Source organism: Oncorhynchus kisutch, linkage group LG16 (genome assembly GCF_002021735.2).
Source record: "Oncorhynchus kisutch isolate 150728-3 linkage group LG16, Okis_V2, whole genome shotgun sequence".
NCBI classification, from domain to species: domain Eukaryota; kingdom Metazoa; phylum Chordata; class Actinopteri; order Salmoniformes; family Salmonidae; genus Oncorhynchus; species Oncorhynchus kisutch.
Genome location: NC_034189.2, coordinates 45,063,963 through 45,080,824, shown reverse-complemented (window position 1 = coordinate 45,080,824; position 16,862 = coordinate 45,063,963). Strand labels below are relative to the sequence as shown.

Sequence of the window (16,862 nt, the reverse complement as noted above, 5' to 3'; positions counted from 1 at the left end):
GCAGAGGTACAGCGTTGTTTGTCAGACCATTAGACATCCCGAAAATCTGTCTTCTTATGAAAATGTCTGAAGCGTCTGAACGGTTGGGCCTGCTAACTAATATGACCACTCTATGGAAAGATGAGACTATTTTGCACTACAACCCCTATAAGCCCCACTGGAAGGAATGGCGCCAGAGGGGATGGCTGCCGTTTTACGGGCTCCTAACCAACTGTGCTATTTTGTTTTGTTTTTTCGCGTTGTTCGTAACTTTATTTTGGAACTTATTTTAAACATAATGTTGCTGCTTGTGGTGGTTATTTCTGTATTATTAAGTGAGGAGAGGCATACTTATCACAAAAGTCAGAGCTATACTTAATCAAAATCTGAATTCACTTATTAATAAGGGAGCAAGGTCACTACATGCACAAAGAGTGAATGGAGTGAGCGCTCGAGTAGAGGGGCAATGTTTTTTTTATACAGTGCCTTGCGAAAGTATTTGGCCCCCTTGAACTTTGTGACCTTTTGCCACATTTCAGGCTTCAAACATAAAGATATAAAACTGTATTTTTTTGTGAAGAATCAACAACAAGTGGGACACAATCATGAAGTGGAACGACATTTATTGGATATTTCAAACTTTTTTAACAAATCAAAAACTGAAAAATTGGGCGTGCAAAATTATTCAGCCCCCTTAAGTTAATACTTCGTAGCGCCACCTTTTGCTGAGATTACAGCTGTAAGTCGCTTGGGGTATGTCTCTATCAGTTTTGCACATCGAGAGACTGACATTTTTCCCATTCCTCCTTGCAAAACAGCTCGAGCTCAGTGAGGTTGGATGGAGAGCATTTGTGAACAGCAGTTTTCAGTTCTTTCCACAGATTCTCGATTGGATTCAGGTCTGGACTTTGACTTGGCCATTCTAACACCTGGATATGCTTATTTTTGAACCATTCCATTGTAGATTTTGCTTTATGTTTTGGATCATTGTCTTGTTGGAAGACAAATCTCCGTCCCAGTCTCAGGTCTTTTGCAGACTCCATCAGGTTTTCTTCCAGAATGGTCCTGTATTTGGCTCCATCCATCTTCCCATCAATTTTAACCATCTTCCCTGTCCCTGCTGAAGAAAAGCAGGCCCAAACCATGATGCTGCCACCACCATGTTTGACAGTGGGGATGGTGTGTTCAGGGTGATGAGCTGTGTTGCTTTTACACCAAACATAACGTTTTGCATTGTTGCCAAAAAGTTCAATTTTGGTTTCATCTGACCAGAGCACCTTCTTCCACATGTTTGGTGTGTCTCCCAGGTGGCTTGTGGCAAACTTTAAACAACACTTTTTATGGATATCTTTAAGAAATGGCTTTCTTCTTGCCACTCTTCCATAAAGGCCAGATTTGTGCAATATACGACTGATTGTTGTCCTATGGACAGAGTCTCCCACCTCAGCTGTAGATCTCTGCAGTTCATCCAGAGTGATCATGGGCCTCTTGGCTGCATCTCTGATCAGTCCTCTCCTTGTATGAGCTGAAAGTTTAGAGGGACGGCCAGGTCTTGGTAGATTTGCAGTGGTCTGATACTCCTTCCATTTCAATATTATCGCTTGCACAGTGCTCCTTGGGATGTTTAAAGCTTGGGAAATCTTTTTGTATCCAAATCCGGCTTTAAACTTCTTCACAACAGTATCTCGGACCTGCCTGGTGTGTTCCTTGTTCTTCATGATGCTCTCTGTGCTTTTAACGGACCTCTGAGACTATCACAGTGCAGGTGCATTTATACGGAGACTTGATTACACACAGGTGGATTGTATTTATCATCATTAGTCATTTAGGTCAACATTGGATCATTCAGAGATCCTCACTGAACTTCTGGAGAGAGTTTGCTGCACTGAAAGTAAAGGGGCTGAATAATTTTGCACGCCCAATCATTCAGTTTTTGATTTGTTAAAAAAGTTTGAAATATCCAATAAATGTCGTTCCACTTCATGATTGTGTACCACTTGTTGTTGATTCTTCACAAAAAAATACAGTTTTATATCTTTATGTTTGAAGCCTGAAATGTGGCAAAAGGTCGCAAAGTTCAAGGGGGCCGAATACTTTCGCAAGGCACTGTAGAAACACAAAACTGTTTAGTCATGGTTGGTTCCACCCCTCCCTGGCGGATCAGGACATCATAAGCTACCTTGTTCTCTTATTGTGGCCAGGTGTATCGGGTCATAGTGGACAAACAAGTGATAAAGGCAGTTCCGTTTACTCACTTCTCTACCAAGTTAGCCTCCGTTCTCTTCTGTCTCCCCACAGCTGTGCCCTTGGAAGATATTAAAAGAACAGAAGGAGCGGAAGAACTGTGGTCACTTCTCTGAGACTCTGTCTTATGTGGTGTGACCAGGTTACTCAGAAGCAAAGAGAAATAGACCTGTATTGCTGCCTTCTGAGAATATGTAGGCGAGTGAGTAATCCCCCTCCACCATCAGTCCTGTTAGCCAACGTGCAATCATTGGATAACTAAATGATTGAGCTCCGATCAAGGATATCCTACCAACAGGACATTAAAAACTGTAATATCTTGTGTTTCACGAGTCGTGGCTGAACGACGACATGGATAACATACAGCTGGCGGGATTTTCAGTCCATCGGCAAGATAGAACAGCTGCCTCCGGTAAGACGAGGGGTGGCGGTCTGTGCCTATTTGTAAATAACAGCTGGTGCACAAAATCTAATATTAAGGAAGTCTCTAGGTTTTGCTCGCCTGAGGTAGAGTATCTCATAATAAGCTATAGATCACACTATTTACCAAAAGAGTTTATCTATATATTTTTTTGTAGCTGTCTATTTACCACCACAAACCGAATCTGGCACTAAGACGGCACTCAACAAGCTGTATAAGGCCATAAGCAAACAGGAAAATGCTCATCCAGAGGCGGCACTCCTAGTGTCCGGGGACTTTAATGCAGGGAAACTTAAATCCGTTTTACCTCATTTCTACCAGAATGTTAAATGTGTAACCAGAGGAAAATAAACTCTAGACCACCTTTACTCCACACACAGAGACAAGTACAAAGCTCTCCCTCGCCCTCCATTTGGCAAATCTGACCATAACTCTATCCTCCTGGGATTCCTGCTTACAAGCAAAAACTAAAGCAGGAAGTACCAGTGACTCGCTCAATAAGGAAGTGGTCAGAGGATGCAGATGCTAAGCTGCAGGACTGTTTTGATAGCACAGACTGGAATATGTTGCTGGATTCTTCCGATGGCATTGAGGAGTACACCACATCAGTGACTTGTTTCATCAATAAGTGCATAGATGACGTTGTCCCACAGTGACCATACGTACATACCCCAACCAGAAGCCATGGATTACAGGCAACATCCGTACTGAGCTAAAGGCTAGAGCTGCCGCTTTCAAGGAGCAGGACTAAGAAATCCCGCTATGCCCTCAGACAAACCATCAAACAGGCAAAGCATCAATACAGGACTAAGATTGAATCGTACTAGACTGGCTCCGATGCTCGTCGGATGTGGCAGGGCTTACAGACTATTACGGACAACAAAGGGAAGCACAGCCTCGAGCTGTCCAGTGACACCAGCCTACCAGATGAGCTAAATAACTTCTATGCTCACTTCGAAGCACACAACACTGAAGCATGCATGAGAGCATCAGCTGTTCCGGACAACTGTGTGATCACGCTCTCCGTAGCCGATGTGAGTAAGACCTTTAAAAAGGTCAACATTCACAAGGCCGCAGGGCCAGACGGATTACCAGGACGTGTACTCCGAGCATGTACTGACCAACTGGCAGGTGTCTGCACGGACATTTTCAACCTGTCCCTGACAGAGTCTGTAATACCTCCATGTTTCAAGCAGACAACCATAGTCCCTGTGCCCAAGAACACTAAGGCTACCTGTGTGACTATTGCCCCGTAGCACTCACATCTGTAGCCATGAAGTACTTTGAAAGGCTGGTCATGGCTCACATCAACACTATTATCCCAGAAACCCTAGACCCACTCCAATTTGCATACCTCCCCAACATATCTACAGAGGATGCAACCTCTATTGCACTCCACACTGCCCTTTCCCACCTGGACAAAAGGAACACCTATGTGAGAAAGATATTCATTGACTACAGCTCCGCGTTCAACACCATAATGGCCTCAAAGCTCATCACTAAGCTAAGGACCCTGGGACTAAATACCTACCTCTGCAACTGGATCCTGGACTTCCTGGCGGCCGCCTCCAGGTGGCAAGGGTAGGTAACAACACATGACGATGATCCTCAACATCCTCAGGGGTGCGTGCTCAGTCCCCTCCTGTACTCCCTGTTCACCCACAACTGCATGATGACTCCAACACCATCATTAAGTTTGCAGATGACACAAGTGGTAGGCCTGATCACTGACAACGACGAGACAGCCTATAGGGAGGAGGTCAAAGACCTGGCCGGGTGGTGCCAGAATAACAACCTATCCCTCAACGTAACCAAGACCTAAGGAGATGAATGTGGACTACAGGAAAAGATGGACCCAGTTCACCCCCATTCTCCTCGACAGGGCTGTAGTGGAGCAGGTTGAGAGCTTCAAGTTCCTAGTTGTCCACATCACCAACAAACTAAAATGGTCCAAACACACCAAGACAGTCGTGAAGAGGGCACAACAAAGCCTATTCCCCCTCAGGAAACTTAAAACATTTGGCATGGGTCCTGAGATCCTCAAAAGGTTCTACAGCAGCTGCAACATCGAGAGCTGGTTGCATTACTGCCTGGTACGGCAATTGCTCGGCTTCCGACCGCAAGGCACTACAGAGGGTAGTGCGTACGGTTCAGTACATCACTGCGGCTAAGCTGCTTGCCATCCAGGACCTCTACACCAGGCGGTGTCAGAGGAAGGCCCTAAAAATTGTCAAAGACCCCAGCCACCCCAGTCATAGACTGTTCTCTCTACTACCACATGGCAAGCGGTACAGGAGTGCCAAGTCTAGGACAAAAAGATTTCTCAACAGTTTTTACCCCCAAGCCATAAGACTCCTGAACAGGTAACCAAATGGCTTCCCAGACTTTTTGCATTGTGTTCCCCCCCAACCCCTCTTTTACACTGCTGCTACTCTCTGTTTATCATATATGCACAGTCATTTTAACTATACATTCATGTACATATGTACATACTACCTCAATTGGCCCGACCAACCAGATGTCCCGCACATTGGCTAACTGGGCTATCTGCATTGTGTCCCGCCACCCACCACCCACCACCCGCCAACCCCTCTTTACGCTACTGCTACTCTCTGTTCATCATATATGCATAGTCACTTTAACCATATCTACATTACATACTACCTCAATCAGCCTGACTAACCGCTGCCTGTATGTAGCCTCGCTACTGTATATAGCCTCACTACTGTTTTCACTGTCTTTTTACTGTTGTTTTTAATTCTTTACTTACCGTTCACCTAATACCTTTTTTGCACTATTGGTTAGAGCCTGAATATGTCCAGTGTCGGTAAACAATTGTTGCCAGCAGCACAGTTACCAATGCTCTAGATAACATGAAAAAAGCCTAACCAGCTCTGCTAGGGTGAGTAAAATGATCAGAGTGGGGTGTTCTTTCATTATGTGTCAGGAAGTAGCTAGAAAATGTTAGCCAGTTAGCTTGGGTGCTTGACTGTAGTTGTGAGGTCAGAGCTTTCGGAACAATCCTACTTATTGGCCAGAGCGTCCAGTGTGCGATAGGGCAAGCAATATTCAGTGAGCTGTTCTCTCTCTCTTAGATGTCTGGAAGTAGCTGGCAATTTAGTACAGAATGGTTAGATCAAGCTTTAAAGAGATGGGTGGCACTAAGGCTTAAGAGGGTGTGAAGAATGCTGAATGGGTGTAGACAAAGAAGGGCTCTCCAATAGTAGTACCAAAACATTGAAAGATGGTTTTCTCAAGTGAGTTTACAAGTTGATCAACTTTGTTTCCTCAAATGCAGTGTATCATATACCATTTTGTAGCTCTGAGTCTACTTTTATCTAATGTAAAAAATTTAATAAAAATGTTATGTTGCTACATAAGACCGAATCCAAGTGTTGAGTCACAAATCTCAAATTTATTTTTGATTTGTTTAACACTTGTTTTGGTTACCATATGATTCCATGTGTGTTATTTCATCGTTTTGATGTCTTCACTATTATACTACAATGTAGAAAATAGTAAAAATAAAGAAAAACCCTTGAATGGGTAGGTGTTCTAAAACTTTTGACCGGTACTGTATATACCTAAAGGGGTCCTAAAATTCTAAATCAAATAGCTAAATGATCCTTATGGTATGACCATCTTAAAACAATTCCATATGTTAACTTAGTAGAACCTCCCCCAACGACTTTTATAGGTTAAAGGAAAGATTTATAAAGACTCCATTGAATTTAACAGATGTGTAACAGAATGTTTTGTTTTATTGCGTTATTATTGAAAGACTTCACTTTCATTCTTCCCTCAGGAAAGAGATCTCCAAGATCATGTCTAGCTCCGTCCTGCGAGGCCTAAACATGGCCTCCTTCTTTGCGGCCAGTAAGATCATTGTTTTCATCACCTTCGCCGTCTACGTCCTCTTGGGGAACACCATCTCAGCCAGCCGGGTGTTTGTGGCAGTGTCTCTATATGGTGCCATCAAGCTCACGGTGACCCTCTTCTTCCCACTGGCCATCGAGAAGGTGTTCGAGACCATCATCAGTATCCGCAGGATCAAGGTACTCTATAGATCATCTGGCACAAAATGGCTGGTGTGCCTCACCGAGGTGCAATGAGTTATTGTAGTTTAGTAAGGTTTGTTAGGCTGAATCATCTCTCTGTTGACCCACAGAATTTCCTTCTGTTGGATGAGATTGAGAGACCCAACATGAGATTCACCCTGGAGGAAAAGAAAGACGCCTCTGTTGAGATCAAGGACTTAATTTGCTACTGGGACAAGGTGAATATTCTGGCAGGGTCAATTGTTTAATGTCCACATGTTTTATAAAATGTTTATTATTACATTTTTTTTGTATTTTACAATCTTTCTCCTCAATTTCGATCTCGCCTCATCGCTGCAACCCCCCAACGGGCTCGGGAGGTGAAGTTTGAGTCGTGCGTCCTCTGAAACATGACCCGCCTAACCGTACTTCTTAACCAGGAAGCCAGCCACACCAATGTGTCGGAGGAAACACCATTCAACTGAAGACCAGAGTCAGCCTGCAGGCACCCGGGCCCACCACAAGAGTTGCTAGAGTGAGATGAGCCAAGTAAAGCCCCCCGCCCCCCGCCCCCCTCCCCCCAATCCTCCCCTAACCCGGACCACGCTGGGTTAATTGTGCGCCGCCCTATGGGACTACCGATCACGGCCGATTGTGATACAGCCCGGGCCTTAGACCACTGCGCCACTCGGGAGGCCCAAATGTCCACATTTTGATATACAGTACCTTCAGAAAGTATTCAGACCCCTTGACTTTTTTCACACTTTTTACGTTACAGCCTTATTCTTATTATTTTTTTATCCTCAGCAATCTACCCACAATACCCCATAATGACAAAGTGAAAACAGGTTTTTAGAAATGTTTGCAAAAAAAAAAAATGAAAACAGAAAAACCTTATTTACATAAGTATTCAGACCCTTTGCTATGAGACTCAAAATTGAGCTCAGGTCCATCCTGTTTCCATTGATCATCCTTGAGATGTTTTTACAACTTGATTGGTTCAATTGATTGGACATGATTTGGAAAGGCACACACCTGTCTATGTAAAGTCCCACAGTTGACAGTGCATGTCAGAGCAAAAACCAAGCCATGAGGTTGAAGGAATTGTGCGTTTTAGTGCCAAGACAAGATTGTGTCGAGGCACAGATCTGGGGAAGGGTACCAAAAAATGTCTGCAGCATTGAAGGTCCCCAAGAATACAGTGGACTCCATCATTCTTAAATGGAAGAAGTTTGGAACAACCAAGACTCTTCGTAGAGCTGGCCACCCGGCCAAACTGAGCAATCGGGGGAGAAGGGCCTTGGTCAGGGAGCTGATCAAGAACCCGATGGTCACTCTGACAGAGCTCTAGAGTTCCTCTGTGGAGATGGGAGAACCTTCCAGAAGGACAAATCAAATCAAATCAAATCAAATTTATTTATATAGCCCTTCGTACATCAGCTGATATCTCAAAGTGCTGTACAGAAACCAAGCCTAAAACCCCAAACAGCAAGCAATGCAGGTGTAGAAGCACGGTGGCTAGGAAAAACTCCCTAGAAAGGCCAATACCTAGGAAGAAACCTAGAGAGGAACCAGGCTATGTGGGGTGGCCAGTCCTCTTCTGGCTGTGCCGGGTGGAGATTATAACAGAACATGGCCAAGATGTTCAAATGTTCATAAATGACCAGCATGGTCGAATAATAATAAGGCAGAACAGTTGAAACTAGAGCAGCAGCACAGTCAGGTGGAAGTTGAAACTGGAGCAGCAGCATGGCCAGGTGGACTGGGGACAGCAAGGAGTCATCATGTCAGGTAGTCCTGGGGCATGGTCCTAGGGCTCAGGTCCTCCGAGAGAGAGAAAGAAAGAGAGAAGGAGAGAATTAGAGAACGCACACTTAGATTCACACAGGACACCGAATAGGACAGGAGAAGTACTCCAGATATAACAAACTGACCCCAGCCCCCCGACACATAAACTACTGCAGCATAAATACTGGAGGCTGAGACAGGAGGGGTCAGGAGACACTGTGGCCCCATCCGAGGACACCCCCGGACAGGGCCAAACAGGAAGGATATAGTCCTGACAACCATCTCTGCAGCACTCCACCATCCAGGCCATTATGGTAGAGTAGCCAGATGGAATTCACTCCTCAGTAAAAGGCACATGACTGCCCTCTTGGAATTTGCCAAAAAGCACCTAAGACTCAGACCATGAGGAGCAAGATTCTTTGGTCTGATGAAACCAAGATTGAACACTTTGGCATGAATGCCAAGCATCACATCTGGAGGAAACCTGGCACCATCCTTACGGTGAAGCATGGTGGTGGCAGCATCATGAAGTGGGGATGTTTTTCAGCGGCATGGACTGGGAGACAAGTCAGGATCGAGGCAAATGTGAATAGAGCAAAGTACAGAGAGATCCTTGATGAAAACCTGCTCCAGAGCTCTCAGGACCTCAGACTGGGGCGAAGGTTCACCTTCCAACAGGACAATGACCCTAAGCACACAGCCAAGACAATGCAGGAATGGCTTCGGGACAAGTCTTTGAATGTCTTTGAGTGACCCAGCCAGAGCCCGGACTTCAACCTGATTTGAACACCTCTGGAGAGACCTGAAAATAGCTCCCAACACTCCAACAGCAACACTCCCCATCCAACCTGACAAAGTTAGTGAGGATCTGTAGAGAAGAATGTGAGAAACTCCCTAAATACAGGTGTGCCAAGCTTGTAGCCCAGGGGTGCAGCGGTCAAAGGCACTGCATCTCAGTGCAAGAGTTGTCACTACTGTCCCTGGTTCGAATCCAGGCGGTATCACTTCCGGCCGTGATTGGGAGTCCCATAGTGCGGCGCATAATTGGCCCAGCGTCGTCCGGGTTTGGCTGGGGTAGGCCGTCATTGTAAATAATAATTTGTTATATCAGTTTTTTTAATTTTTAATAAACTAGCAAACATTTCCAAAAAAACTGTTTTTGCTTTGTCATTAAAGGGTATTGTGTGTAGATTGATGAGGGGGGAAAAACGATTTAAACAATGTTAGAATAAGGCAGAAAACTGTTATGTTTTAATTCTCAGAGTAAAAACTCTATGGACACTATTAAAGCTCAAACCAAGTTTATTCTTTCGAGTGTCAATACAGCTGCATTAGACAAAGACATTCACACAAGCACTGATATTTAACCTGTTCTCCTATGCTGAATCTCCTCTTACACATCTGAACAAACATTGCATCTTTATTGCTAGGCAGGAAACTAAGTGATACAGGCCATAAACTGGCACCCCTCAGGTCTCTATTACAACTAATGACTAATAACATTTAAAGTTCAGAATTCCAATCCTATCAAAACTAACAAAATGTGGGGAAAAGTCAAGGGTTCTGATTACTTTCCAAAGGCACTGTACAAAACAAGAAGACGCCTGTCCTGTGTGGTAACTTCTTCATGTGTTGCTATGAAATGTCCCTCCCTTCTATCACCACAGTGTCTGGATGCCCCGTCTCTCCAGAACCTGTCACTCACAGTGAAATCGGAGCAACTCGTTGTTGTCATTGGACCTGTGGGAGCTGGAAAGGTCAGAGGTCATGCATAGTTAGGACTGTTACTGTGACCATATTACCGCCACTCCGGTCACGAGTCATGACAGCAGTCAATATCCACGTTACCATTTAGTCACAGGAATTAGGCTTCTTCAAGCTCTGATGGTCATTAGTAGCCTACCAAACTTACTAACTGCCTGGTACTCAGCACTCTATTGTCCCTCTAATCACTCTTGACATCAATGCAAATGTATCAAAAATGTAATCAAACACTTCATGAGAGCCCATGAGCTCAACATTTGTATAGGCTATGCAATTGCACATGAAAACAGAGTGGTGGCTTCTATTAAAAAGAGGAGGACCCCATCAGCTTTCTATAGGTAGGCTATATTTATTTCTCAACTTTCCTAATATTAAGCACATTGCTTCTCTTTACAACATGAGTATAGCCTACCTGGCTGGCCAACAAAATGAACCACGGGAAAAGCGTCCTCCATTCGCTATTTAAATCAAATCAAATCAATTTTTATTTGTCACATACACATGGTTAGCAGATGTTAATGCGAGTGTAGCGAAATGCTTGTGCTTCTAGTTCCGACAATGCAGTAATAACCAACAAGTAATCTAGCTAACAATTCCAAAACGACTACCTTATAGACACAAGTGTAAGGGGATAAAGAATATGTACATAAAGATATATGAATGAGTGATGGTACAAAGCAGCATAGGCAAGATACAGTAGATGGTATTGAGTGCAGTATATACATATGAGATGAGTATGTAAACATAGTGGCATAGTTAAAGTGGCTAGTGATACATGTATTACATAAAGATGCAGTAGATGATATAGAGTACAGTATATACATATACATATGAGATGAATAATATAGGGTATGTAAACATTATATTAGGTAGCATTGTTTAAAGTGGCTAGTGATATATTTTACATAATTTCCCATCAATTCCCATTATTAAAGTTTATTTAAGTGCATAGATTACATTAATTTGTTTCCCCTGCCCCTGTTTTGAGATAGGTGCATGATAATGGTCCATTTTAAATCAAAACAAAATTTCACACATACAGTATCAGTCAAAAGTTTGGACATACCTACTCATTCCAGGGTTTTTATTTATTTAACATTGTAGAATAATAGTGTATACATCAAAACTACGAAATAAAACATATGGAATCATGTAGTAACCAAAAAAGTGTTAAACAAATTTGAGATTCTTCAAAGTAGCTACCCTTTGCCTTGATGATAGTTTTAGTATATGTAAAGTGTTAAATCAAGAATAGTCTGATGGGTGACAATATTACCCTATCACTTATATGTTATCACTTTTTCTAATCATAGTTGGACACCTTATGTACACCGTGTGTAGCCTAGCCCATAGGCCTATATGTTTTGATAAGGTTTGTATCACAACTAAAGTGGACAAATAAAATGAAAATTAAACACATTAATTTGCTTTATAAGGGCTGTAGAGCCTAACTGGTATACATAAGCATCGCGCGAGTTTCAAGTTTGGGTAAGAATTTTCACCATAAAAATGCACCTTAATAATAAAAGCATTACTTTTGATAATGGTGTTTTCCTTATAGCCTACTGCCGTGTGCGCATTGCTGCCCTTATAGCCTACTGCCGTGTGCGCATTGCTGCCCTTATAGCCTACTGCCGTGTGCGCATTGCTGCCCTTATAGCCTACTGCCGTGTGCGCATTGCTGCCCTTATAGCCTACTGCCGTGTGCGCATTGCTGCCCTTATAGCCTACTGCCGTGTGCGCATTGCTGCCCTTATAGCCTACTGCCGTGTGCGCATTGCTGCCCTTATAGCCTACTGCCGTGTGCGCATTGCTGCCCTTATAGCCTACTGCCGTGTGCGCATTGCTGCCCTTATAGCCTACTGCCGTGTGCGCATTGCTGCCCTTATAGCCTACTGCCGTGTGCGCATTGCTGCCCTTATAGCCTACTGCCGTGTGCGCATTGCTGCCCTTATAGCCTACTGCCGTGTGCGCATTGCTGCCCTTATAGCCTACTGCCGTGTGCGCATTGCTGCCCTTATAGCCTACTGCCGTGTGCGCATTGCTGCCCTTATAGCCTACTGCCGTGTGCGCATTGCTGCCCTTATAGCCTACTGCCGTGTGCGCATTGCTGCCCTTATAGCCTACTGCCGTGTGCGCATTGCTGCCCTTATAGCCTACTGCCGTGTGCGCATTGCTGCCCTTATAGCCTACTGCCGTGTGCGCATTGCTGCCCTTATAGCCTACTGCCGTGTGCGCATTGCTGCCCTTATAGCCTACTGCCGTGTGCGCATTGCTGCCCTTATAGCCTACTGCCGTGTGCGCATTGCTGCCCTTATAGCCTACTGCCGTGTGCGCATTGCTGCCCTTATAGCCTACTGCCGTGTGCGCATTGCTGCCCTTATAGCCTACTGCCGTGTGCGCATTGCTGCCCTTATAGCCTACTGCCGTGTGCGCATTGCTGCCCTTATAGCCTACTGCCGTGTGCGCATTGCTGCCCTTATAGCCTACTGCCGTGTGCGCATTGCTGCCCTTATAGCCTACTGCCGTGTGCGCATTGCTGCCCTTATAGCCTACTGCCGTGTGCGCATTGCTGCCCTTATAGCCTACTGCCGTGTGCGCATTGCTGCCCTTATAGCCTACTGCCGTGTGCGCATTCCTGCCCTTATAGCCTACTGCCGTGTGCGCATTGCTGCGCACATAATGTGAAGAAATAGCCAAATAGTTCATCAACATTTTAAGCTAAACGTTCTGATCTGTTGCTTCAGCCTCATTGCGTAAAACAGGTTTATTGATGCTGGTGGTTGTATTAATTTGGGATCTATCGCTTCCCACAACTGTCCCAGACTATATATATCTTTCTCGCACAGAATAGGTCACCTTTTGTACTATGGGGGATTGTAGACTGACATAGGCTAAAACTTTTACTGTTCGTTAGGCCCACTCATCTTGTTGGCTGACGGTTCTTCCAATACCTTTAATATGCACCTCGGAATTGGATAAGTACGCCCGCAGTTGCGTCAACGACGTGTCTGTCTTCACTTGTAGCCTGTGAGAAAGACCCGATCAGGTGATGGAGAGCCATGTGAGTGAGAGGTGCTTCTGAGAATACAGTACTCAGGAAGAAGGGAATTATAATTATTATATTCAGCCCAATGGCACTGTGTCCACTGGCTGCAAAAGGCATGGATTTTTTTAGGGGACATTACGGCCACACGGGATGTAAGGGAATGGGGAAATTTGAGGCATTATCAAGTGCTTGTCAAGTTGTGAATGAGATTGATGAAGTGTGTACAGCCTGTGTAAAAAAAACAAAGCAGGGCTCATGCCTTTCATGCAATGTTTTTCAAATCATCAGAGTCACATCATCCAGCCTTACAATGTATTCTAAATCAAAACATATAGTCCAACATTTGTAGAACAACTAAAGTGACATTAATAATTCTATATTAAGCATATAGGAGTACCTATCTTTGTTAACCACGGAATAGCCGCATGTGCGCACTCCTTCAAATCGTTTGGAGAAAATATCCTTTCTATTTTATTCAGCTTTGTTCAATTGGATTCTTCATACTATAAAATAATGCCACGGAATTCTAATCAAATCTTGTCTGCTAAATTAACTAGTGTAGCCCACAGCCATATGGCATAACATAAGGATAACTTATGCCATTCTGAAATAGACTACATTTCTTCATATCATGTTTCTTTAGACCTGTCTAAAATAAATATTGAATCTATTGTGAGGGTGTAGACTATATTACATGGATTTATTAGACTTTTTAAAATGTAGATGTTCCAAAGGTCTGCATCAGTGGCTTATACTGTAGGCTATGTGTTGAAGCCAGTTGATGCTAAATGTGTTTGCTAATTAAGTCAATTACCGTGAGACCGGCAGTTATTTGCTTGACCATCACCGGCTGATGAAATTTTGTGACCGCCACGGCCTAATGCACAGTACATATAGTCAAATATGTAGTAAGCCATATCAGCCAGCTCACTTGTTTACCCTCACATCTCCCACAGTCCTCCCTGCTCAGCGCTATCCTGGGGGAGCTGCCTCATGACAAGGGGGTGTTGAGGGTCAAAGGTCAGCTGACCTACGCCTCTCAGCAGCCCTGGGTGTTCCCTGGAACCATCCGCAGCAACATCTTGTTTGGCAAAGAGCTCCATCCTCAGAAGTATGAGAAGGTCCTGAGAGCCTGCGCCCTCAAGAGGGTAAGACACACTGAATGGAGCTCTCATGGTATTTATACTAGGAGCGTTGCAGTGGTTGTAATGGCTTTGTGTTCAATGAATGTTAACCCCTGTTGTCGCTGTTATCACTTCTGTGTTTAGGACATGGAGCTGCTGCCAGATGGGGACCTGACATTGATAGGGGACAGAGGAGCAACCCTCAGTGGGGGACAGAAAGCTAGAGTGAACCTGGCCCGGTAAGACCACAGCTCCACTTCATACCAGAGTAGAAATGAGTTGAGGTACATTCTATAGATGAATATCCACCAGTCTCGATCTGAAAGACTTGTTGTGTCTCAGGGCTGTGTACCAGGATGCTGATATCTACCTGCTGGACGACCCTCTAAGTGCTGTGGATGCTGAGGTTGGGAGACACCTGTTTGAACAGTGAGTGAACCACAGTTTCAGCTGAACAGGTTGTATTTTTTTAACCTTTATTTTACTGGACTTGTCCCATTGAGATAAAGAATTACTTTACAAGAGACAAAATAACAGCTCATTGGGGAGGTATGGTGCAACTATGAATTGATGACCTCTTCCTAGAACTCCCTTTGAGGACCCTGTGTTTCAAAAAATTCTTAAAAATCTAAATAACTTCAAAGATCTTCATTGTAAAGGGTTTAAACACTGTTTCCCATGCTTGTTCAGTGAACCATAAACAATTAATGAACATGCACCTGTGGAACGGTCGTTAAGACACTAACAGCTTAGAGACGGTAGGCAATTAAGGTCACAGTTATGACAAGTTAGGACACTAAAGAGGCCTTTCTACTGACTCTGTAAAACACCAAAAGAAAGATGCCCAGGGTCCCTGCTCATCTGCGTGAACGTGCCTTAGGCATGCTGCAAGGAGGCATGAGGACTGTAGATGTGGCCAGAGCAATAAATTGCAATGTCCGTACTGTGAGACGCCTAAGACAGCGCTACAGGGAGACAGGACAGATAGCTGATCGTCCTCGCAGTGGCAGACCAAGTGTAACAACACCTGCACCTCAAACATCACACCTGCGGGACAGGTACAGGATGGAAACAACTGCCCGAGTTACACCAGGAATGCACAATCCCTCCATCAGTGCTCAGACTGTCCGCAATAGGCTGAGAGACCCTGGACTGAGGGCTTGTAGGCCTGTTGTAAGGCAGCAGCAACAACATCGCCTATGGGCACAAATCCACCGTCGCTGGATCAAACAGGACTGGAAAACAGTGCTCTTCACTGACAAGTCGCAGTTTTGTCTCACCAGGTGTGATGGTCGGATTTGCATTTATCGTTGAAGGAATGAGCGTTACACCGAGGCCTGTACTCTGGAGCGGGATCGATTTGGAGGTGGAGGGTCCGTCATTGTCTGGGGCGGTGTGGCACAGCATCATCGGACTGAGCTTGTTGTCATTGCAGGCAATCTCAACGCTTTGCGTTACAGGGAAGACATTCTACTCCCTCATGTGGTACCCTTCCTGCAGGCTTATCCTGACATGACCCTCCAGCATGACAATGCCACCAGCCATACTGCTTGTTCTGTGAGTGATTTCCTGCGAGACAGGAATGTCAGGCCATGGCCAGCGAAGAGCCTGGATCTCAATCCTATTGAGCACATCTGGGACCTGTTGGATCGGAGGGTGAGGGCTAGGACCATTCCTCCCAGAAATGTCTGAGAACTTGCAGGTTCCTTGGTGGAAGAGTGTGCTAACATCTTACCACAAGAACTGGAATATCTGGTGCAGTCCATGAGGAGGAGATGCACTGCAGTACTTAATGAAGCTGGTGGCCACACCAGATACTGACTGTTACTTTTGATTCTCCCTTTGTTCAGGGACACATTACTCCATTTCTGTTCGTCACATGTCTGTGGAACTTGTTCAGGTTATGTCTGTTGTTGAATCTTGTTATGTTCATACAAATATTTACACGTGAAGTTTGCTGAAAATAAACGCAGTTGATAGTGAGGACGTTTTTTTTTTTTGCTGAGTTTATTTGGTCACATGATTAATTTTGCATATGGTTTTCTAGAAATAAAGAGTGGCTCAACTTACCCCACTATCCTTTAGTACAACTGAACTACATTCTTCCCAGACTCAGATTAGGTCTACTTACTGGCTGCTTCTTTAGGGCAGGAATGGGTTTTTGTATAGCATTTACAAGTAAAAGGATGTTCAGGGTCATGTGGATTCTCTGTAGTTAGAACAGGCCTTAGGCCTTCACCAGCAGGGTGAAACTGCTCTTAAAGTGTCCGTCTGTCTCTCTCCATGTGTCTGTGTGTCCAGGTGTATCTGTGGTATTCTGAAGAATAAGCCCCGCATCCTGGTCACCCACCAGTTGCAGTACCTCCAAGCAGCCAACCAGATCCTCGTCCTCAAGGAGGTGTGTTCCTGGCAGGGTTTAACATTCTACACATGCTTTGTAACCTACATATGACCAC

General features: G+C 44.6%; 1 protein-coding gene across 1 annotated transcript in view; it reads left to right on the top strand.

The window, feature by feature from the left end:
- LOC109879416 (multidrug resistance-associated protein 4) overlaps positions 1–16,862 on the top strand; it is a 48,870-nt gene that overhangs the window by 20,443 nt on the left and 11,565 nt on the right. The window contains exons 8-14 of the mRNA XM_031792527.1: positions 6,450–6,699; positions 6,813–6,920; positions 10,137–10,226; positions 14,239–14,430; positions 14,551–14,645; positions 14,749–14,835; positions 16,708–16,804. Of these exons, the coding sequence (XP_031648387.1) occupies positions 6,450–6,699; positions 6,813–6,920; positions 10,137–10,226; positions 14,239–14,430; positions 14,551–14,645; positions 14,749–14,835; positions 16,708–16,804 (919 nt within the window). The remainder of the gene's footprint in view (positions 1–6,449; positions 6,700–6,812; positions 6,921–10,136; positions 10,227–14,238; positions 14,431–14,550; positions 14,646–14,748; positions 14,836–16,707; positions 16,805–16,862) is intronic.